The sequence below is a fragment of the Prinia subflava genome, chromosome 13 (assembly GCF_021018805.1).
Source record: "Prinia subflava isolate CZ2003 ecotype Zambia chromosome 13, Cam_Psub_1.2, whole genome shotgun sequence".
Taxonomy (NCBI): Eukaryota; Metazoa; Chordata; class Aves; order Passeriformes; family Cisticolidae; genus Prinia; species Prinia subflava.
In genome coordinates, this window is record NC_086259.1 from 21221729 (window position 1) to 21245587 (window position 23859).

The 23859-nt window shown below is 47.9% G+C and overlaps 3 protein-coding genes across 14 annotated transcripts in view; 2 read left to right on the top strand and 1 right to left on the bottom strand.

Moving 5' to 3' along the window:
* Positions 1–13307, top strand: part of ZNF821 (zinc finger protein 821) — a 17804-nt gene extending 4497 nt beyond the window's left edge. For 7 of the 11 annotated variants that reach the window (XM_063410812.1, XM_063410816.1, XM_063410813.1 and 4 more), the window contains 5 exons: positions 801–4187; positions 4635–4777; positions 5321–5425; positions 6317–6483; positions 7203–13307. In XM_063410812.1, the coding sequence (XP_063266882.1) occupies positions 4106–4187; positions 4635–4777; positions 5321–5425; positions 6317–6483; positions 7203–7857 (1152 nt within the window). In that variant the 5' untranslated portion in view covers positions 801–4105 and the 3' untranslated portion in view covers positions 7858–13307. The remainder of the gene's footprint in view (positions 1–800; positions 4188–4634; positions 4778–5320; positions 5426–6316; positions 6484–7202) is intronic. The other 4 variants (XM_063410820.1, XM_063410817.1, XM_063410819.1 and 1 more) reach the window with 1 other exon arrangement.
* ATXN1L (ataxin 1 like) lies at positions 6024–16704 on the bottom strand. Of its 2 annotated transcripts, XM_063410806.1 has the most exons (3): positions 16571–16704; positions 14738–16326; positions 6024–6050 (listed from the first exon to the last, which is right to left on the bottom strand). In XM_063410806.1, exons 2-3 carry the CDS (start codon positions 16214–16216, stop codon positions 6039–6041), a joined length of 1491 nt encoding a protein of 496 aa, XP_063266876.1. In that variant the 5' UTR covers positions 16217–16326; positions 16571–16704; the 3' UTR covers positions 6024–6038. The 2 variants fall into 2 exon arrangements, with proteins under 2 accessions (XP_063266876.1, XP_063266875.1); XM_063410805.1 differs by lacking the exon at positions 6024–6050 and having other exon boundaries at positions 9745–16326.
* A 785-nt stretch (positions 16705–17489) lies between these two features.
* The window catches only part of AP1G1 (adaptor related protein complex 1 subunit gamma 1), a 38465-nt gene continuing 32095 nt past the window's right edge, over positions 17490–23859 (top strand). The window contains exon 1 of the mRNA XM_063410804.1: positions 17490–17629. The gene's annotated coding sequence lies outside the window, so the exon portion shown is untranslated. The remainder of the gene's footprint in view (positions 17630–23859) is intronic.

Sequence of the window (23859 nt, forward strand, 5' to 3'; positions counted from 1 at the left end):
AATAATACTGAAACAATGGTAAAATTTATCACAAAAGTCTTTCTGTGCATGATGGCCAGTCCCACGGTTTTAATTATAGTCATTTCCCCTGCAGCACATAAATAGCTCTTAAGAATAAAACTTTATTTTGCCATGTGGTGCATGAAAAACAGACCTGATAAAGTGCTAACAAACAGAGCAGTAATAATGGAATACACTGTTGAAAAATAAAATGCAGTTAGATTGTTTGTGTGGAGATACCTTAAATGATTCAATTTGGTCTTTATTTTCTCAGAGTATGTAGTATAAGAGTATAAAAACTCTAAGCAGTTCATCTGTTCTTGCATTCATCTGTTACTGCGCTGTCACCCCATCAGTCATGGACCACGTGCTGTCTTTGTGCTTGCCAAAATTTGTTGCAGGTATTAGCATGCACTTCTCTCTCCTTGCTGTCCACAAGCTGCTTTGCTTTCTGTTGCTTGTGCCCTCTGCAACTGATGCTTATTTTAGAACTCTGGAGAAGAGCTTTTGTTAGTCAGATTAATTCCTGCTTCCGAGCTCTATTTATCATGGTTCCACTATCCCATTAATCCTCTATTTCCTTCCCTCACTCTCTAATACACACATGCTCTGTGCTCTTTGGTGTTCCTTGGATTCTCTTATCTATAATATTCCCATTTTGAAGGGAAAGTATCTTGCAAGAAATAGCATCCAGCATTCACAACCGAGCAGAAGTGTTACTTGCATCAAATCCCTTGGTTCTGAAGGGCTCCGTGGACTGCCATTGTTAACCCTTTCAATTGTGTTGTTTTTCATTTCAGTAACCACTACAGCAGTGTGGACAACCCAGAATAGCCATGGGGCAGGTGGAATAGATCCACAGTGGTGGAAAGACTTGCAAATTTCAGGTCCAGGAACACAGAGAAGACCTACATGAACAGGGACTTTTAATTGATGTACAAGGAGGGAATGAACTGATTCATCTCTGAGATAACTTTGTTTAGGAAGGAAGGCAGGAGAATGATGTAGTCCCTTTGATTTTGTTTTGTGGATTTTGGGGTGGGAGTTGTTTGTTTCTGTGTTTATTTTCCAGAACACCTGAGAGTTATCCTGCATTCATACAGTTCAAGAAGGGAAGTGCTCAGGGCTGATACCCCAGCAGACCCTTGCAGTCATGCCTGTCCATGTTACACAGTGCCACAGGGCTGTCCCCTACCTCCACCACTGCTCGCTTGGCATCCCACTCATTCACAGCAGTATGGAGAGGAGAATGGAATACAAAGCAGAGGCATTTGTGTCATCTCTCTTGTCTTATATCAATAGCTGTTTGTAAACAACTACAGTGACTTGTTTTGGTGTTGTGGTCAGCCTGCAGCCCTTTTTGTATTTAATAAAGAAACTTCTGGAGAAGAGTCTGTGAATTCACTATTGAACATACCATCCTTTACTTATGGCATTGATTCTAAAGCTATTGCCTGTCTAACTCCTCTTCCAAATGAATGGAAGTGTACCGAAAGTGGGGTGGAGGTGGGGGTGTGTCTGTGAGCATGTGTGTGCAGAAACATCTAAAGTATAACCTTAGACCTATCTAACTTTCCAGCTGTAAAGCTTCATCAAAGTAGGACTTAGTCTGCCACTAGATGAACAGGGACACTCTTTCCTAAGTTCTTTTGTACACTATAATACATAAGAAATTTTGTACAAGTGGAAGACAGTATTTTTCCATGTTTGCCTTTCTCAGTCCCGTGATGTTTGAAACACAGGCTGGGGAGGATGCACAGGACATTGCCTGCTAACAGCACGGGTTTGGTTAACTGCTTGCGTTGCTGGCAGTAAGCTGGTTGTTCTCTGCACTGTGCTGAGTCAATGCTCACTGGTCTCTGGGGATGTTGTACAGAGGCTAAAGGCACATGCAATTGCTCTCAGTTACTGTGACTGATGCCAGTGTTCCTTATGTGAAGAGTTTCTTCTTCTGTCACCTCAGCTAGAGATCCCAGCTCTTAAATCCTGCAGACTGAGCAGGAACCTGCCCTGCCTTTGGACTCCAGGCTGCTGCTCAGTGGATGTGTAATCTGTCTGAAAGGGAAAAGGGGGGAGAAAACAAGCATGTAATTGCTTCCATGAGCAGCCTCAGTGGCATTTGGGAATTCCGTTTTGGATCTCTGTCGAAGGTAGCAGCACACGTCCCATCGTACTTTTACATCTGTCCTATGTTCTGTAGGTTTCCTCATTTCACCATGCTTTCTCTTTCTCTTGCAATGCTTTTTTTGGTCTATGGACTTTTATCCTGGTGGTTTGTGGGTTTCTGCCTCTTGGAGAGGCACTGGAATTCTGTGGTGTCTGCTGCTTGTACAGTCTGTATCTCAGCCCCATAAATGTGGGGCTGTGGTCCAGGTATGAAAACAGCACTTCAGATCATGAAAACTATTCAGTGCTGGAATGGCTTCTGAAGGGGTGTCAGAGCAGTCATGATGGTCTCTGCTGCTTTCAATGACAAATAGACTTGGTGCTCCTCAGCACTTCTCAGGCACATGGATTGTGTTCTCAAATCTTCTCTACAGCACCCTTCTCACATTCCTGAAGCAGAATGATAAAAGCCTTCAAATGCTTTTGGAAACCTACGTGGGGACATTGTGAACTAAAACTCCTCTCTCACAGTCTCAGTGAAACTTATGAAGTCTTTGAAATCATCCATAAATTATGGCTTTTTAAAGGCCTGCATTGCAAGGTGAGCCCCAAGGAAGGCAGTGTGAGTGGCAACATGGAGCAACACTGGCTGAAGCAGTTCAGCACGTGGGAATGTACCTGTCCTTGTAACAGGACTGTTGCTCTCTCTCAGGAGTTCAGTTTCCTGGTTATACTGGTGCCAGCTGTGGCCCTTTACTAAAAGGTAACATTTTCTTCTGAAAGCTAGGTTTTGATTCTATGTGAAAAATGCACTTTGTTTTCCTTGGCATTTTCACATTTGTGCTTTGAATGGTTCTTGAGCATTTACAAATCAGTTTACTAATACAACCCAAAAGCCAGCCTGCTCGGAAGTTCAGCACCTTTCCCAAGCCTCTCAGCTCATCCACTGGAAAAGGTAAATCACAACTACACCTGGAACAATGTAATTTGTTTGCTTTAATATGAAAATTAATGGTTGCCTATTATTCTCTGGAACCAAGACTTCTTTGAGCAGTGATTGCTGTAAGAAGTTTTCATTCAGAGCACAAATAATTTCTTTCAAGGTGTTTGACATCTATTTGGCTGAGGTATTAGTAGTCGCTGCTTTCAACAAAACAAATTGTTTTGTCCTAAACATGCATCTCAGCTCTTTGAGTTAATTTCCTTTGGTATCTGTTTCGAGAACATGAAGTGCCAATGAGATTTATTTTAGCAAGAGCCATTCCTGGGCAAGGCAAGCTAGTTCTCTATCCATCACACACACAGGAGAACACCAGCTCTGAGCATAGACACCTTCTGTAAAGGCTTGTCCTCATCCCTCCTGGGATAGAAGAAAGTGGCAGAGCATGCCAAGGACCACCTCTAGTTTTCATATCGCTATGGAGGGCAGGTGACGTACCAGGCACTTAGGGAGGTGCTACTTTTGTGCAAAATGCCTCCTATAGCTGCAAACAAGACTTAATAATTTAGAAAAGCTATACAGTACTATCCCTCATCTGGGATACTGTCATAGTCCCCAGGGGCTTCCCCCCGACCCTGAACTGTGCTGTAGGATATTGGTGGATAGCTTGGCAGCAGCAAATCTCACCTGGCTATTTATGGGAGATACATGGGGTCGCAGGTATTTTGTGCCTGGAATAGCATATACATAGTATGTGGAGGGCAGCCCAGTGCTGCACATTCCCACTAGTGAGACTCTTCTACATCCAGGCACTGGACTCACATCAGCAGGTGCCAGAGGCTGGTGTGGCAGGGTAGGCAAGCAGAGAACTGACCTAAGTGCTTTCCAAGAGGTGCCTCCAGAGGTTCTGCACAGTGCAGGTGAGCAGCCCCATGCCTGTTGTATTTTTGGCAAGCCTTGGTGGTGGAAGCAGTGGAACAGCACCAGTCTGACTCTTTGTCTTTGTGGCTGCTAGGGGAGCAAGTCTTTGCAGGGCTGGAAGAGCAAGCTCGTCAAGCCATGATGAAAAACAACTTTCCTGGAACTCTTGGGGACCAAAGACCAACAATTCGTCCACTGCAAGAGCCTGACTCCAGCAGCAGTGAGTTCTGCCCCTTCCAGTAACATCAAGGTAGTAGACTGGGGAGACCCTGGAAAGGGGTGAGGCTGAGGGCTGCACAGTGTGTGTGGCTCCTCTGAGGGCCATCTTACCCAGCTCCTCCTCTGGGTTAGCCCTTTGCTCCAGTGCAGGACTAAGTCCTAAGGACTGGACCAACACAGCACAGACTGGGCAATGCCATGGGACCCAGTCCCAATTCACCAGAGCAGGGTGGAAACAGCAGCAGCTCTAGCCGAAGGTCTGGCAATTGTCAAGCAAGGCAGTGTAAGAGGCCATGCCCAGGGACTCAAGTGCCCTAGACTGAGTTTAAATGGAACCCCTAGTTGGAGGGGGTGGGTAGAGGTCCCCTGTAATGCTGGTCAGGACAGTTAAGGCCTATGAGTGCCCTCAGGGTCCTGACACTTGATATAACTGTTCTGCCAATTTCAGGTGGCAGTGATGATGAGGAAACCACTCAAGATGAAGTTTCTTCCCATACGTCTGAGGAAGATGGCTCAATGGTGAAAGTGAAGAAGGAATTAGAAAATGCAGAACGACCTGTGGCTGGAACCCCATTGATGAGAGAAAATGAGGCAAGTGTGTACTGGCTCTGCACTCACCGTAGCCTCCAGGGAGAGAGAAGGGTACTGTCTAAACACTTTCTCTCCCCATCATGTTTCTTTATCTTTCTCTCCCTCCCACCTCCTCCAAACAATGTCTTCTGGCAGGAGGAAAGGGTATGAAGAGCTTTTTGGCTGCCTGGAACAGGAGATAGCAGGCACAAACTGGCCAAGACGTTTGTAGAGTGCATCCCCTTCCCTTGGTTCTGGTGCCATTCTCCAGTTAGTTTCCCCTTGCCACAGAACAGGCCCTGTCTTCTAGAGTCACTGTGCTGGCAAGAACCCGTCTGCAAGTGAGGCTGTGAGGCCTCTGCCTCCTCTCTGTGGGATGCAGAAGTTTTGCTCAGAGGCTACATGAAGGAGGTTTCTTTCAGATTTCAAGCACCCAAACCAGCCCTGGCAGGACTGGGCACACAGCACTGGATCTGCGGGCAGCATTGGGAGGAGCTAAGGAAGGGCAGTGTGCCTGCGGGGGCTCTGTGTGCCTTACACCAAGGTGGCTGTTCCTACCCCTAGGTGCCTGAGAGTTTGAACGCTGAGCCCATGCTGGGACTGTCACAATGCCCCCTCTGCCAGCTGGAGTGTGGAAGCAGAGATCAACTCATTGCACACGTGTACCAGGTAGGGGTAGTTCCAAACTGTGGAGTGTCTCTGGCCTGAAGCCTCAAATCCAGAAACAACTAAAAGCACAGGGTAACTTTGTTCTTCTGGTCTTTGCAACCACAGAACTGAGTTTCTAGCTAGGATGTGACTGAAGTTTATAGCTGTAAACTGTGTACAGAGGGTGTCCAGGGTAAAGAATTAGCAAGGCCCTAGTCTGCGGATCTGGAAGACATAACTCTATGCCAAGGCAGTCTCTGAAAGTATTTCAGGCTGAAACCAGGCAGTTCCTTCATACTAAACATGGAAGCAATTTTTACATTTTTTTCATCATTCAGTGAGATAAGAAACCTTCCTCCTGATAATTCATTTTATACTTCATTACAGTTCCTGTAATTACCCATGAGAATAGCTGTTCTTCAAAATTATTCCAGTTTTGCAAGAAATCTGTGGAGAAATCATAGGTTTTGGTGTCAGTGCTTTCTTCATAGCACATCAAAGTCTGTAGCAGAAGGTGTGAAGCAGAACTGAATTGGCCACTTACCTGTACCAGTTGTCTCCATCTAAGTGTTTCCTCACTAGCATCCTGCCTTGCTGTTAATTGAGTCATGCTTTGTCCTGCAGCAGCAGCTCCTCAAATGCATTCCTGAAAACAAGGGTCAGGTCTTACAATCCAAGTGTTTTGCCCTAATTTTTTCTCCTGCACTAGAGTTGAGCTGTAAAGGGGTTTTCTCCTTGTTTGACCCGTCACACCAAATTATTTGTCTTGAGCTTGGTCTAAAAGTTGACAGACAGAGGTTTAGTGGTAAAGGGTTCCCATTCCAAGAGGCTGAACAGAATGTTTTGAGCATGCCTTGGACTGGGCAGGGAGCTGGGCAATGTGTAACTACCACTGGAGTGGTTGTTTTGCAGCACACTGGAGCAGTGGTGAGTGCCAAGAGCTACCTGTGTCCTGTGTGTGGCAGAGCCCTCAGCTCCCCAGGATCCCTTGGGAGACATCTCCTGATCCACTCAGAGGACCAGCTGTCCAACTGTGCAGTTTGTGGAGCACGCTTCACCAGCCACGCCACCTTCAACAGGTCAGGGTCACCCTGGCCAATGAGTGGGCTAGGGCAGCACATTAAAGATTAGGTGGGTTGCCTTGGATGACTCAGAAGTTGTGGCTCTGGAGCCACTGAGGCCTGTAGGACAGTGCTTTATGCCCCCAGTGAGTGAGATTCTCTTGATCCCTTCCTATCTGCAGCTCTGCATCTCCTGCCAAGACATGTGCAAGCTGTGCTGGTAAAAGAATCTTTCTTAGTACTGTGCAGAGCTAGATAAGTGCAGAAAGCACTGTGGGCTCCAGTCACTGGAGAACATCCATCCCTTCCCTTGCCCAGCAATCCATTGGTGTATGGCTGCACTATGCAAGATGTGTTCATCATGTCCAGAGCAGGACTACAGGCAGAGACCAAAATGTTCTTTCTTTGTGTTCTACCTAGTGGGACATTATCCACTGACCAGTGGAATGGGGCTAAAAGGAGAAATTCAGAGATGATGGGGAGGAGCAGCTTGCTGGTTTATTCCCACTCTTGCACTCTTCCAACCCAGATACTGCTCTGGGCTAATCCACTTCCTTACCCTGGATAGGATAGCGCTTTATTTTAGATACTCGGACATATCTGTGGGCAAATGATTTAGCAGAGGCCTCTGCCATGGGCTGTAGTGGGAGCATTGTTCATGGCAGTCAATGGGCACTCAGAGATGGGGCCTCTGCCCACAGCACCAAGCCTCTGACTCCATTCCTCCTGCTTTGCAGTGAGAAGCTGCCAGAGGTGCTCAGTGCGGATCGGCTGCCGGCACCACAGAGCCAGGGCCCCTCCAGTGCTGAGGGTAAGGATGTTGCCTTTTGCACCCCTGTGTATCCTGCTGGCATCCTCCTGGTGTGCAACAACTGTGCAGCCTACCGTAAGCTGCTTGAGGCACAGAGCCCCGGCATGCGCAAGTGGGCCCTGCGGCGCCAGAATGAGCCCCTGGAAGTGCGGTTGCAGCGCCTGGAGCGCGAGCGCACGGCCAAGAAGAGCCGGCGGGACAATGAGACACCGGAGGAGCGGGAAGTGAGGCGCATGCGGGATCGGGAAGCCAAGCGGCTGCAGCGCATGCAGGAGACAGATGAGCAGCGGGCACGGCGGCTGCAGAGGGACCGGGAAGCCATGCGCCTGAAACGCGCCAACGAGACCCCCGAGAAGCGACAAGCCCGGCTCATCCGGGAGCGTGAGGCCAAGAGGCTCAAGCGGCGCCTGGAGAAAATGGATATGATGCTCCGGGCACAGTTTGGCCAGGACCCCTCTGCCATGGCTGCTTTGGCAGCTGAGATGAACTTTTTTCAACTGCCAGTGAGCAATGTGGAGCTGGAGAGCCAGCTGCTGGGCAAGATGACCTTTGATGAGCAGAGCAACAGCACGTTGCACTAAACCACAGTCAGGAACTGTGCTGCCTTTGCTGCACCTGCCACATGTGCACTAGCAGGCTTCTGCACTCAGGAGGCTGCTGTGGGTCCCTGCCTGACCCTCCCTGACAGGTGGTTCTGGTTTTCCTCTGAACCCAGAAGGAGAACAGAGCTGCGATGCCTGCCAAAGCAGCTCTGGTAGGAGCAGTTTCTGAGGATACAGTCTGCTCTGGGGGCCAAGTCACAGCCTGTGACAGAATGAAAATAAATTAATGTATTGATTAACATTAATTAATGTTCACATGTATTAGTCTCCTTCCTTTCCTTTTGTGCTTTGTCCTGGTTTTGGGCCCTTGCCCCGTAAATGGGTCCAGACTGCTGCAGTTCTGTAGGTGAAACCCACCTCAATAAAAAGGGATCTTGTTTACCGGAGCATGAATTACAGAGTTGAAGACAGTCCACAAGTCCTCCAGGAGTAAATCCTTTGCAGTTTGTGCCCATAAAAAGGAAACAAAGGAGGATGTCCTTCTGGAAATGCCTGTGCATACCGCTTTTTTAAACATCATTATTACATACTTAGTTGCAGTAGCATCCATGGAAAAACTAAGGAACCTGAGGTCCTGTTTTAAGATACCCCATAAAAACAGTGAAAGAAAGGCTGGCCAAGGTAAACAAATAGCAAACAAGTTTGCTGCTTTACTTTACTCAAAAGTTAATTTTCACTTAAACAGCATTTCAGGTTTGCAAGTGAAAGAGTTGATTGAATGGGAAATAGAGTAGCTAATACTCTGTTGCTAACAGAAATCATTATTAAAACTGTGCAAGTATGGAAATTATATTTAGGCATCTTTAAACAGCAGAAGGCAAAGCAGTGTCACAGAAGGACTCATGGCAGGGAAAAGAAATGCACTCTCCATTATTTGGCTTCTTTAAGAATGAGCACCTGAAAATGCATGGTGTAGCTTTGTAGTTTTTAGATATCCAAAAGCCAGTGTGCCACACTTCTGTGTTTTGTAGCCTGAAAATCCCTATTACCTCCATAGCATTTCCAGTTAAGGTCTGGAGTCGTACAGTGGTTCAAACAAGTACTGTCTTCTCTCTGATGGCTGTTTCTTTAAGTCAGAAATGGTGACCACAAGAATGCTACTTGAGATCAGAAGAGTAAAGTTAAAACAAGAGGCAAAACCTTTTGGTCAAACTACTTAAGACCCTCATTTCCTTCTCATTTTTTGGTTTGAAAAACGTTTGATTGCAGTCCCTTAAAGCCCTAGTTAAAATAGTTACCTTCAAAATGCATAATGTTGCATTTTTCTGACAATAATGAACCACTGTCACAGCCAGCCCTGGGGATGCTGCTGGGAAACAGCACTGAACCTTTTCAGTGCAAGTTTTCTCCACCTGCCACTGCAACATCTAGTTTCCTCTCTGTACAGCAGCTGTTTTAACATGACGTTCATTCATCATGTAGAACTAACACCCAGGAGCCCCTCCTGCTTCTCTGTCTTTGGGAAAAGGCACTGTAAAGGAGCCGTTCAGTTCCATGTTCTTTTGTTCATATCCTCCTTTGTTCTCTGATCTCTCACTTTTATCCTTACTTCTTTTAGTTTTCGTACTCAAACCCTCAGTTTGCTTCTGGCAGTATCTGCTTTTGCTCTGCCTCATGTTTTGCTTACCCAGCAGAGATGTACCTTTACTCTGCAACCTGCTGCTGGAACTTTCCCTGCAGCATCCCTGACACCTTATCTTTATTCCAAGGGATTCAGAAGAGACCACATAAGTATCTGAAAACACTGAATTATATCTTATAATCCATCTGTCACCCTGTATCTTGCCCCTGACATGAGTCTCCAGATCACTGTGTAAATCCAGAGAAGCCACATGCTAATGACTACTGATACTGCAGACAAGCAAAAAGTCTCAAACACCAAAGGAAAAGCTATTGGTTTATATATAGATATATATATATATGTATATAGATATATACTGTGTTTACAGAGTCAACAAGTTAAATGCAATATTCATAAAAGCATTAACAATAAAAATACAATCTGTTTGTAGGCAAGTACAGACTTAAAATGGTAAAACAGGAAAAAGGATCTCACCGAAGTACAAATATACAGTACAAATTGATTTATTTAAAACAGTTACAAAAAAAGCACAACAAAATAGAGATTATCCTTAGAATTATTAATGCTTTGTTAAAGATCAGGTAGGAGGAAAGGGGCAGGGACAAAGTTGGAGGGGAGCACCTGACTAGTTCTAAGGCTTTAGATACACTGCTTCGGTTACATGTTAATACAGCCATATACTGGGGGTTATAGTGAGGGGTCAGCACTTATCTACAAACATCTCTCTGCCTCAGGGCAGCCTAGCCAGCTCCCCCATGTCTCTCTCTCTCTGAGCAGACCCTCCCTGGCACTAAGGTGCCATGAAAGCCAAAAACAACTTGAGTGTGCCAGGCGCATGGCAGGGTGGGCAGCAGCAGCCTAAAGAAGGACTTTAGGGGCAATTCTGTCCTTGACAGACAGGTGTGAAGGCTGTGGAAGGACCAGGACCACCAGCATTTTAAACTATATGTGGAATACCCTGGGCCAAACTGTACAGAATGTGTATTTGTAGCTGTCTTAGCAGCTTCTGACAAGTGTCAGGCTTTAGCACAGCTTGAAAGACAAGGAGCAGTTGTGAGTGATGCTGGGGAAAGGCACATGTGCTGCTGTGGGCAGGAACTATCATTTGGGCTACTCCAGCTGCTGTAGTTTCTTTTACAATATTTTCTGAGTAACAAGAATTGTTAGTTCTCTACAGGACAAAGTGACTTGAAATGTGGGGTAGGGACACTTAATGTGAAAAGTGCAATATAAAAAGCTGCTCAGCAGCTGGAAGGGGAAGGCAGAGGGGCCTCTGCAGCTTCCTTCTCTTCCAGACAGAGCTTCCTCTGCATAGTCTGGTAGTGATGAGCGCTCATTGCTTTGAATGCACAGCCCCGAGACAGGCTTGGCTCTGCTGTGCAGCTAACCCAAGGCATGTTCCATGTGATGGGACAGACAGCTACAGACACCCATTATTGCATCCCACGGACTCCTGCTACAGAGCATGAGCTGGGTAAGATTAGGACCTCCTCCTCCAGCCAGGACAGACCACAGCTCTCCCACCCTTCACAATAGCAGCAGGAACATGGTATATTTCTCTGAGAAGTCTGTCACATCTCTGGCAGCAGAAAAGCCCAGGTAACCATCCCACTCTGCAATGTATTCCTGGCTTTATCTCCTCCTTTCCCTGTAAACCCCAGAAATAAAAGCCTCCTCCATGGATTCATTCACAGCCTTTCTCCCTGCAGCAGAGCCTGTCTCAGACACTCCCTGTCCCAGGAGAGCCTCAGTGCTCAGCACAATCACCACTATGGTGCTAAGCCATACGGCCCTGCCCAGTAAGGACAGGTTCCTGTGATACTGGTACTGCTGAGCTGGGCTGGAGAATTGCCAGTAGCCCCCTCCTGCCCACCCTTTGGGGCAAACAGCCAGACACAGATTCTTCATCTCCCATCATGAGCTGTGCTTCAAACTACTGCTTCCAGGGAAGAGCCGGCAGCTGAAATATATACAACAGCGGGACTGACAGGAGTCTGGGTAAAAGCACCAAGGTCCAATTCACCCTGGCCTGTTCCACAGAGCTCAGGACTGCACCCAACAGATGTGCAGCAAGCCAAAGTCCAGGTCAGCATCCAGGTAAACAACAGGGCAAGCACCTTCACAGCCTTTCACCTGTCTACAGTGCAAAGCTATTTAAGCCACACAGCATCTTGCCTCATTTGTCAGTACTGCCCATTCAGACCACTGCACAGTGCAGCTGAGATCAAGGAGTGACAGTAACACATATGGTGTAAAGGAAGCTCTCCAAACCCTCACTCTAAGACTATGGTGTTCAGGGACACTCAAGGGGCTCTGCACCCTCAGTTGCTCAGACATTGCCTCTGGGGTGTAACCAGCCCCTCTACACACACCATATGTATGCGAGATCCCTTTCTCAAGTGCCTGTCACAGCCCTGAATTCCTCTGTATGCACTGTGCATAGAACAGGCATGAGAACCCGGGCTCCTCTGCGTCCTGCCTTTGGCCACAGACACCTCGGATATCCCGAGCACTAAGTACTAATTATCAACATAAATGGAGAGCTTTACGTAGAAGAGCCCAGTCCGCAGCAGCTGTGACACCCCTGGTGATGAAGGGGCCCAGGTGACAAATGGGGCTGTGGAAACAGCATCTGTTCCCACAGCTGCTGCACCTGAGGAGGCAGAATCTTCACACAACAGCATTACTGTGACTTCACACATCCCAAATGCAGCTGATGAAACCAGAAGTAGCGTGTCATTTGGGAGCAGCTACATGTGATACAGGCAGCATCCTCATTCTTGAGAACCCCGTGAGGCACAAAAACTTAGGGCACAATTAGCACGTCTCACCTAAGGCCTGTCCTGGTGTGGGCATTTTAAAGGCAACAGAAATGGCTAGCAATGTGCCAGGAAAACAGGACTTAGGCCAGGATGGAAGGGACATTCTGGAGACTAACTTGCCTAATACAGAGGCAGAGCATGTGTCCATTGCACAGTCAGCAGAAGCCAACCAGTTACAGGACACACTCGGGGAGTGCAGAACAGCCCTGAGACAACACCACTGCAAGGAGAGGTGCTGACACACACCATTCTGTGACAGAGAGGAATGGTGCCCCAAGAGTCAGGCACACATGACGAATTTCAGGCAGATGAGAGCAGGGAGACAGGAACAGCATGCTGAACATCAGGACTCTGCACACTAAGAAAGGCCCCCTCCAAAGCCTGGTCCTAGCACAGAGATGGGCACCTGAACACAAGGAATACTCAACCCAGGTTAAGCCAGTGAAAACTCTTTTCTCACCAGAACAGTGACTACTCTTTATCCTAGCTGAGCAATGGTGTCATAACGCACCATCAGAGGGCAGATTAGTGTAAATACCGCAGCCTTCACTCAATAGAGTGTTATCACCACAAACAGGTATTCATACACAATTGTATTAAATCTCACCATGAAAAAGACTACTTTTGATTTTACCACATTGTTCTACAGAGGAACTCCAAAGTGAAGCATCAGAAAAACTAACACAAAAACGATCCCAAAATGCCCTGTGACACTATGATATTTTTAGAGTCCGTACATTAATCATAGAATTGTACTTAGCACAAACTTTGTACCTTGCCTGCACATGCACAAACATTTGTCTCTTGTCTAGAGCTTATTCAGGAAACTGCCTGCAGGGAAGGATTAGCCATCTGGAACATTTTTCTGACTTAATTACAAAATAGCATCAATCTTCTCACAGAAGAAGGATGTTTTCACACTTCCCTAGAGAATGCTGAATGTATTTTGCTCCAGATTAAAAAAAAACAAAACGAAACCAATAAAATATCCAAAACCAAAATTCGATTAAACAAAAAAAATCCAACCCCATTCATCCCAAGGTTAAGCCTCTGCAAAAGCTATAAACCCAGGAGGGTTTTTTTGAAAGTTATTAACATAGGAAGAAAGATTTGATTTGGTGGCAAAACAACTACGTAGACTTTATAGCAGGAAACAAACATCTCCCATCTCAACTTGTATCCCATCTCAAGTGCTCAAGTTCCCTATTCACCTGCACCTAAGCCCATCCTTTTGGTCCTTCCTCTCGAATTTCTGTGATTCAAATCTGTACATTCTTTGCAAGAAGAAATAGCAGTTGGATTCAGTGGAAGAGACATTAATCAGAACCACCAGAGAAGCACCTCCATCCTGCCCTTGAGAGCTCCATTGGTGAACGGTCCTTTTAAAGTGCATGTGTGAAGAAAGGGGATGCTGGGAGTAAAGCCCCCAAACTCCAGTGGGGACTCATCTCTCCCCATCATGAGAAAGGAGGAATAAAATCTTCAGCAATTTTATCTGCTACCTTAAGCCAAGTCTGCCCTCCTCTTCTCCCTACCTGCCCCGAATGCTCAGCCCCTGCCCCGCAGGGAGTCAGTTATCCCAGGAGGTGGGAGAAAGCCCCAGCCTCCAGCCTCTGGAATGCTCTCATCACACATTCATGAGCACATCCCTACTCCCCACCCCAGCTAGCACATCGCTGCTTCCTGAGGCACTGGAGCCCTTCTGACTCCCCAGGAGGAACTGCTCAGCCATAGAATTGGAATGGAGCCATTCCTGCAAGGCAGAGAGCAGCCTTTGCTGGTGAGCCTATGACAGAGTCTGTGCACTTCCTCCACCTGATGGTGAGGCTCACCTGCTTTGGCCGCCCTAGGTCATACCTCCAAGGGATCATTTCCCTGCATTCGAACGCCCTTCAATAGACAGCTTGACCTCCTGGGGAATGAAAGAGGGACGGAGCAGAGAGGGCCGAGCCTCCTCTGCCTGCACGCTGTATCTTTGGAAGCCTGGGGCCAAACTGTACAGACTGCCAGCCTCAGGCTGAGAAGATTCTGCACAAGAGCTCTGGGCCATGGTGGTTCTATCTGTGTGGCTCTTCCTTTCAGCACCTCTGTCAGATGGCTCTCTGGGCCCCTGAGCTGTTCGTTCCAATCTCTCCCTAGCAGATACCAGCTGATCCGTGAGAGGGGAGCTGGCCTGAGAAGCAGAGTTGCCATTCATGCTCTGTAAACTGATTGATATGCAAACATCCCCCACTTGCAGCCTGTGACAGGGCAAAGCAAAGAGCTGAGCAGTCCTCCCAGGGCTGCAGGAGGACCAGCCCTGGCCATACACAAAGAAAGGATGCTCCGGGGGCACATCAATGCTCACTTTACTTTGTTGCTCCCCAACCACAAAATGCAGTGTGACAAGCCCGGGCCACTGGCTTTCCTGAATATCCACCACAGTGCTGGAGTCGATCTTCAGGCCTCCACTCACCTCCGCACTGCGAACAAAGTCTTGAGTCTGCAGGTCCTCCACCCGCTTCAGCTCTCCTGTCGCCAGCTGGATGATGGCTCCTTTCATGAAGTGAGAGGGCAGCTGTGAGGAGCTGCGTGGCTGTAACTGGGCCAGCTCCTTTTCAAGCACATTTCCTCGAGCCTGTGCATCTGGGCTCTCCCTCACCAGGGCTTCTGAAGTGGGAGACCTGACAGGCTCAGATCCAACAGGAACAGGTACTGGCTTGCCATTGGCTACCACCAGTCCTTTGGCTAACTGTCTCTGTCTAACAGTCTCTTCGGGGGACATTCCACATGGGCTCTGGGACTGGCTGTTCCCAGCTGCAGCCCTGTCTGTGGTGTTCCTCAGCATGTCTCCCTGCCCATCAGGAATTTTATGGCAAAGGTTCAAAGGGCTTGGGTCATCTTTCCTCTGGGCTGCCAGAACATGATAATCCTGAGACGCCAATGCCCCCACCACCCTCTGAACCTCCAGATCAGCATCTGGGGTGCTCCTGTGAGTAGGCACAGAGATCTCTCTTCCCAGCATCTGGTAACTTGGAAGGAACTGTTCATCGCCCATACTTCCTGCTGCAGCCCCTGGGGGCAGACAGTCCTCAGCTGCACTGCTGGCAGAGTCCACAGCCTCGCTGGGCCTCCCGGCCACACTTTGCTCCAGGGGCCTTTGCCCGCCATTGGCTGCAGCCACCTCTGAGCTCAGCTCAGTGTCTTGCTGAGGAGACTCTGGGCTCCCACCTGCCACAGGAGCCTCGTAGGCTGAATACACTGGTGGAAGGCGGGACATCTGATAATAAACAGGAATTCTCCCCGGTGCCATGTGCAGTGGTTGGGGTGCAGTGTGCTGCTGCATCTGCCCAGGAGAGGCTGCAGAGGCGGATTTGTTGAAGCTGTGGGTGGGAGAGGTAGTCTGGGGGGAAGGAGCAGCTTCTTCCGTGAACAGAGAGGCATATGGCACAAAGTGGGGGACATGGGGAGCAGTGAGGTTGGTGGAAGGAGACAGGAGAGGACTAGGCAGGAAGGCAGGAGGGACAGCATAGGGCACTGTGTAGTGGGAACCGATGAGCTGCAGGGAAGCCGAAGGGATCTGTGCATAGTGGATGGAGGGGAAGGGCACTGCCGAGTGCTGGATGATGGGCGAGGTCACGTTGAAGGCAGGGGGCAGGGGGCTCACGTTCACCACGGGGTGCAAGCCCGTGGGGGAGAAAGTGGCAGGCGGTGCTGCCACTTTGTAGAGCATCCCGTACTGGTCCACCGTCAGCCCTGCCGCCGCCTCGGGGGCCTCACCAGGACCATAGCGCGGTGCGGCGGGAGCCGGCCGAGCCGTGCGGGCCCACTCGGGTCCCTCGCCCGAGCTCTGCGCTTCCCCCGCGCGTCCCGCCTCGGTGCCAGTGTTGGTAGCGGCAAGTTCCCGCTTCTTTGGCGGGAGACACTCCTGGCTCCGCTCGTGGCCCGCTCTCATGGCGCCCCGCGGTGTCCCGGCAGCCCCGGCCGCGACGCTCGTTCATGGGGGCACCCACTGGGGCTGCCACGCGCGGGCTCCTGGATCCGCGCCGCCGGCCGCCGCCTCACCTGTGCCAGGAACAGAGGGAGCCATGAGTCCTAGCCTAGGGAACGGGGGCAGCCCAAGCCCCCGGCTCCGGGAACGGGCACTGCGACGGCCCCTGGCCCAGGGTCGAAACACCGGGGACGGAAGAAGCAAGAGCCCGGTCGCCGCGGCCGAGCCCGGCCCCAAAACCCCGGCCGCGCTCCCGCGCACCCCACCCCTTCGCGTCCCGCGGGCCCGCCCGGTTCCCGCCCGGTGCCCGCGGCTCACCCGCCATGGCCCGGACCGGCCCTGCGGGCCCGCCCGGTGCCCGGACCGGCTCCTCCCCACCCGTGGCGCACGACGATGACGCGTCGCATATCAATGACGCGCCCCCCGGCCGCCGGAACTGCTCTCCGGGCGGCAGGGGCCGCGAGTCCGCCGCGCCCGGATGGCGTCACGAGGCACCCACAGCGCCGTTGCCGTGGCAACCAGCTGCGTCCGCTCGGGGCTCCGTCTGGCCCGGCCGCACAGCGCCAGTCACCTGGCGGCAGCGCCGTGTGGCCCCGCGCCTCAGGCGAGCTCTCTCAGCGGTTGGCTGGCAGGTCCGCTGCGGCAGCGTGGCTCGGCTCTCTTGCGGGAGCCTTCGGTCTGAACGTGCCCGTCCTCTCTCTCGCACTCCCGTAGGGTCCGGCCGGCCCCATGCTGCTGACCGGGCTCCACAGGGGGCAGTTCCTCGTCATTCGGTGATCGTTAATGTGACATAAGGTCCTGGAAGTGGGGACAGAAGAGCTGCCTGTGGGGAGGAGGATGGCTCTTTACCCCCTTCCAGAGACGCCTCGTTTACTGCCGCACACTGCGCTCCCCCCATCGCCGGTGGACATTTAAACACTGCGAGATTCACCGGCCTGGGAGTGGCTTGGCCCCTCCGGTCTGGGAACTCCCCAATCCCGGAACCGCCGAGACGGGTGACGGGTCCCGCCCGGGCCCGCCGTGGGGAGCGCGCGCCGCCGAGACCGTCCCGCGCGTGACGTCATCAGGGAATGCCACGGTGCAGACGTACCTGTCTGCTAAGACCAACCTCACGGGTGCTTCCGCCAAGAAAAGTAGTGCGAGCGGCGTTTTCCGTCCCGCCACCACTGGTGCTGCACCGTCCTCTCGCCATCCCCGCCCCATTCCCGCCGAACCCGGCGCGGCCGCGCTGCCACCCGCGATCGGGAGAGCCTGCGGGGTCGTGGGGAGCGAGCCGTCGCGCGGATCCCTCCGCCTGCGGTATCGGTGCTGCGGCCGCGCCGCCGCCATTTTGAATGCCCGGCTCTGTCCGCCGCTGTTGCTGCAGGGACCGGCCCGGTGAGTGGGACCGATTGGGGTGTCCGCTGCCCGGACCGGACCTCCCCTGACCTCCAAGTCCCGCCGCTTGGGGCCCCGGGAGTTCTGAGGCCTCTGTCCGCCCCGAACTCCGCGGCTTGGCCTCGGCCGCTCTGTCCGCGAGGCCGCCCCGTGCCTTCTCGCAGCCTCTGCCGGCGCCGCCGCCTCTGCCCGGCGGCCCGGCCCGCTTCGAACTCTGCCCTGCGCCCTGGGGCCTCCTGCTCGGGCGCCGTGAGCGGACCGTGCCTGCCCTGGCTGTTCTCTGCCGGGAAGACGGCGGTGCGGGTTCTGCCTTGGCCCCCGTTCCCGGAGCTCGGGGCCGGCACGCGGCTGAAGCGGGAGCGCGTACCTCAGGAGCTGGTTCGTGCTGTGGCCCGGTGCTGTCTTGGGAGCAGCCGGGACTTGTGCTCATTCTTCCCTCGGTATATTATTGCCTGCGCTGCACAAGCGCTCCAAGTATTACAGCGTCTGCAGTGCTTACCGTTCATGGGTTTTAATGAACGCAGGAGATGTTCAGTCTTGGCTAAAGGTATTTGCAGTTAGCCGCTGTCTGACGGCCGGTCGGTAAGGGCGCCTTCAAGTCCTTCTTCAAGGCTGGTTGAGTTCTCGCACCTGCTGTAAGATAAATCGTGATTTATTTTATCGTAGACATTGTTTTTAAAGTTACCAGATGGAACAGGTATGTGTTTTATTATGTTGAAAGTGATGTGTAAAAATGCTGAGTGACAAATTTCAGTTTCTGATGCTTGAAATATTAACGAGACAGCAGAGAATCCCAGTGGAACATCTTTGAAAAGATAACTATGTCACATGTGTGGCCAAAAGGTATTTGGTCCATAGAGGCTTAAACAGTAAAATATATGAGTGTTTTCCCTTTTAAATGCAGGGTAGTTCTTTAGGGATGCTGCTAGCATCCTACCTTTAAAAGGGCAGAGTAATTTCTGCTGTTTATTTTCTGGGTTTTTTTTGTGATTCACTTCTGTGTGATAGAACGCAGCAACTTTTTGTACCTGTTTCCCTGCTACTGCTCCTCTGAACTACACTTGGTATTTTATCCTTTGTTTGTTTGCATATCACATTCTCTTGCCAAATTCTTTCTTTTGTTTACTTGTCTGCTCTCTGGTGTGTGGCAGAGGGTATGGAAACTTTTGGGGTACTCAAGAGCTGAATGAAGGAAGGAGATTTTGTAGGGTTTTTTCTGAGGAGTTTGGTGTGAACCCTTCTATTCTTCTGTGCTGGGAGAAGGAGAGGAAAGGTATTTAAATTCGTGTTTCTTGAGAAGGGAAAAATAAGTCTTGGGTAATTCTTTTGTGAAGGGATACAGCTTTTGTGTTTCCAGTGTGTAAGATAACTTTCAGATTTCCTCCTTTTTTGACAAAAAAGCATTTTCTTCCTTTTTCTTTTCTTTTTTTTTTTTCTTTTCTGTTCCTGTGACTGCTGATCTGTTTTCCTGAAGATGGCATGGTTGAGATGGATAGATCCTGTAGTGCCTTTGCAGTGTCCTGTGAAAGATTAAAGGATAACAGAAATGTTACGATTCTTGGTAGCTCCTTTGTGTACAGTGTTTTGCAGTGGCATCACTGTCCAGTGAGGTCGGTGAGTGTCAGGCCGTTGGTGTGAGAAGGTTGTGGACAGTGGCACAGGAGTCCGAGCCGGCTGTTCTCAGGCACACACAGCCCACCCTGGTTACTGCAGTTCAGGTTTGGAACGTCAGATTTCTAAGTGTGAGGGCTCACACAGATCTTCACTGTGGCTAAAAGTGATGGCACTCAGTAAAGCTGCTTGTGCCTCTCCAGAGTGAATATATTTATTTGTGAGTTGGCCCTGTATAACTTCAGAGAATGGGTTGTTTGATCTCATCGCATTTTTCAATGATAGAGCAATTTCTTCTGAATGCAGGTGCTGCTAATTTGTTCTAAATGATACTCAAGCTATTCTCTGGGGAAAAGGATCTGTTCTACCTTGGTAGGAGCATTACTTCACTGGAGGAGAGTTTTGGAGTTAATAAGTAAATCTATGATGAGGCTGTAACTCAAAAAACAGAGCTACAGTAATGTGGGTACAAGTGAAGCTGCGGATATCACAGGTATTAGTGCAACCTGTATCAACTATTTGGCAGAAATGCTATAGGTAAAACAGAAGATTGGAACTTCCTAGGCCATAGCTGAAGTTACATGACCTGTTGTAAAGTTTATGTCAATGAATGTAAAAATGTGGCATCTTGTCTTTCATCTGGCATTAGCTAAGACAAAGAAGGGTCTGGGGTTTATTTTGTAACAAAGTAGTGGCTTTTTTTTTTTTTTTAAATTTAACTCTGCAGGAAAGTGAACAGGAAGTAAAATAGCCAGATTACCTCACAGGTTAAAGTAGTGAGGAAATTACAAGCAGATGATAAATACAAAGATAATGTAGGTCAGTTGTGATTGAAATATTGAAACAGAAGCCAGAAAATCTGGAATTCTGCTTGTATCTGTCATGGTGATCAGCTATATAGCTGTGCTAATTCTTCTTCCTACAACTTTTAGCTTCTAAAAAAAAGGGAAATACTTATTTTCTTTTTTGGCAGTTGTTGAGGTTAATGTTTGTAGTGATTGGGAGCGCAGTGTGTCTTTTGAAGGCAGTTCAGGAGTTGCTGGGTTTGGTGTATGTGCACAGTTGTGCAGGAATGGGATACCTCATCTGAAGTGTTGACTTGTGCTGTGGGACTGTGCCTCAGTCAGCAGGGAACAGGAAGGGGTCTGCAGTTGTTTGGTTGTGAGATTGGGTGGGATCTGTGCAATGTCCTCAGTCTCTGTCCTGCCTCTCCTCTTCCTTTCAGCCCTTAGCAGCACTGAGCCTTGCTTTTTGAATACTGTTGTGCTGCATTTCTTGTTGGTGGGGTTTTTTTCAGTGTAACTGGAAATGGAACCATCTCTTCTTCCAAGACCATTTTTTAACTCTTGTTTTGGGGTATGTTTTTTGTATTTGACCTCCTCCACTTCTCCTCCAGCTGTCTCCACATAAAGCAAAGTGTCACTCTGATGCCTTTTCTTATGAGAATGCATTTTGAAGCCCCATGCTGACTTAATTGCTATCTGATTTTCTGATATTCCTTTATAGGTCTCTGTTGCATTCAATAGCTTTTTCCTCACAGGATATTGTCCCACGTAGCATGTTACATGGTGGATTGCTCTTTCTGTCAACTCGTTTGTGTTGCCTTTGCCCTTCTTGATGCTGATGGTGCTCCTTGCTTTGCTGTTTATTGTATAAATAGTTATAATAATTTAATATTTATTGTTATCTTTATAAATATTGATAATACTAGACCACGTACCAATATCTCTGCATTTGTAGACACCCTCATCTCTACTTGGAAAGTATGTTTCTGGTTTTACTGCTAAAATATATATATATTTTTTTAAGTGTCTGATAGAAGTGGGAAGCCTATTGATAGCAGTGTGGAGTTGAGACCATCAGTCCTGAGTCTCCACACTGCAATTACTGCTTTCATGGAGTCTGGACAGATCCTCTGTTCTTGTGTGTACTGGGTTGGATTCAGTTGGACCTAAGCAAGGAGGGGAGTTCTGCTGTTGATTTCAGTTGGGAGTTGGGTCTGGTTTTAGTTGTGTAACTTCCCAAAAGTTGGAGTTGCTTGAGGAGTGTGATTGCTTACGCATGCGCTGGGGTGGAGCAACTGGAGTTGTGTATTTTAGATGTGTTTGAAATATATGCTGCTTCAGGCTTGGGGTGTTTTCTAGACAGAACTAAGTTCAGAATTCCTATTTACAGGAGAAGCTGTAACTTGGTGTGTATATCACCACAACTGAAAATTCAGATCATTTCCCCAAACAGTAGACCTCTTCTGTGAATAATTTCATGAATTTTGATGGCCTTTATGTCTTAATGTTTCCAGAATTCAAGGCTAAATAATAATGGAATGTTAAAATGTTAAATGTCTGATAAATATTAAATGTCTTGTTCTAAAAAAGTTTTTAAACAACTGTTAGTTTTTAAAGTTTTATTGTCTTAGAGACACATTAGATATTTTAGACATAAGCTAACATTTCTGGATAGTTTCCAGAGGACATGTTCTCAACTCAACATTTAAGGACTGTCCTTTGTCTTTACTCTACAATTCCTGATAGAGGAATATAGCTTGACTGAAGCACTTGAGTATTTTCAAGGTGGATTTTGGTAATATTAGGTGTGTGTTTAAATATGAAAGGTAACCCATCATATTTGAATGTGACAATATTCTAAGAGAGACTTCTGGTAAAGTTCTATACAGAAATATGTCTGGTATAATGGCTTGTTGAATAAAATCTTTACCTTTCAAACGTGACAATCTTCTCCAGTAACAGACCATAAATAGGAGAAAATAGTGATTTATCAGTACAGTTTAAATGAAAACTAAATATTTTAATACATGAAGATTTTTGGTTGTTCTTGTTGTTTTTCACTTTGGGGTAGTAGGAGTGAGTTACACAAAGAGAGAGAATGCCTTTTTATTAGTTCAGGGGAAGGATTCCTGAATAGCAGAGGGAGGAGAATCACTGAGGCGACACCTTTCCTAGTCTGTATTGCAGGAGATAAGCTGGAATTCTGTTTCCTAAGGAACGTAAACACCAGGCACCTATATAACTTGAACTAATCTGAATTAAGTCTCTGACTCTGAGAAGTTTTGATCTTGATAACAAGTTCTTCTAAGGAGCAAGGCTTTTGAAATGAGAAGAGGGAAACAGATCTGATAAGGTTGAAGAATTCTGTGTGCAACCCTACCAGATATTGTAAATATTAACTATTAGGCTCTTTTCAAGTGTTCAGAGATCATTCTTGATTTCTGGAGCTTGTAGTTAGCAAAGAAGTAGCTGAAGGCAACTCCTGTTTTAAATCCAGGAGGAAATAGGCAACAGCTTCCACAGACTGCCTTGTCATTTATGTTGATGTGCTAAGAATAAAAGGATATGTCTGTACTGGTGAAAAATGTTAACTAACCCTGAAGAACAACGTTTGCTACTTTGGAGGAAGTTCTAAGTAGCACTTAGGCACCAGCTAAAGTGAAGCTCCACTGTCTGCTGTTGCTAGATGATATAATTGTCCTCCCATTGTTGCATTAAAGGTCTGCTGGCATTATCATAGGCTTTGGAATTGCTGAGACTAGAAAATGTTAATTTCTTCTGTAATGTTTCTGAATTTAAGTTTTCTCATGTCTAGAGTTTCTTCTCATCTGCAGTAACTACTGCTTACACTTACATGTCTGAAACTCAAAACTGCGATGAGATTTCCAATGTATGAGCATACAGAAGAATTGTGAAGTCACTGAAGGCAAAGAACAAATATCTGATGCAAGAATTTTTGATATTAAGAGAACATTTATGGAGGGGAAGAAAACAATGTGCTACATTGCATGGGAATTACATTGTATTGAAATACTGGAAGAGTGTACACAAGAAGAGCTCAAGCTTCAAGGACAAACATTTAAAGTGATTTGTGAGGGGAAGACACTATTTTACATAGATAGGTGCAAAACCTTCTGTATGGGATGGATTCAAAGGTATATTAAAAGAAGAGCTGAATGATTTTGATATTGACTAAAAAAAGTATGTAGTTGCAGCACAAGGATAGAAGTTCTGAATAATGGAAAATAAATCACAGCTCTGTCTTTTGTCCTTGATGTTGTCCACCATCAGAGCAGTTCTGAATTGCTCTGTTCTCATCATGCAGGAAGTGTGTGAGATATAGTTGCTCTTAGTCAGTCTTTCAGGTTAGACTCTGTCTGTGTAACTGTGTTAGTTGTTACACAAGTGAGAACAGCAGGAAGCCTCTGAAATTGGTTCTTGAGTCTTACTCATCAATTCTTTGCTTTCTAAAATGCTGGTTCTGCTTGCTTTCCTGTGATTGTGAGATGAGGAGGAAAATAATCATTACAGTGTGCCTTGCTAATTCTTTATTTATGCAAGGGCATTTCTAAATTCTGTTAACTTTGTTCGGTACCTGAATGATGTTCAGGTCCAACCTGATCTTCAGTTTCTTGTCATTGTACCTGCCTTCTCAGTGAGACAGGAATTCTTGCCTAAATACCAGAGAAGGATGAGAAAAAATTCATAAAAAGCTGTACTTCACATAGAAAGTAACATTATTGAATTCTGCTTTTCCATTGACTAGAACTATTTAGGCAGTGTTTCCTTTTGTTTTCTGTTGTCCAAGGGGCAAGCTTAAGATGCTGAAGCCTT

Excerpts from the sequence above, each read along its gene's own strand:
- ATXN1L (XM_063410805.1), bottom strand. The coding sequence starts at position 16,216 with ATGAGAGCGGGCCACGAGCGGAGCCAGGAGTGTCTCCCGCCAAAGAAG.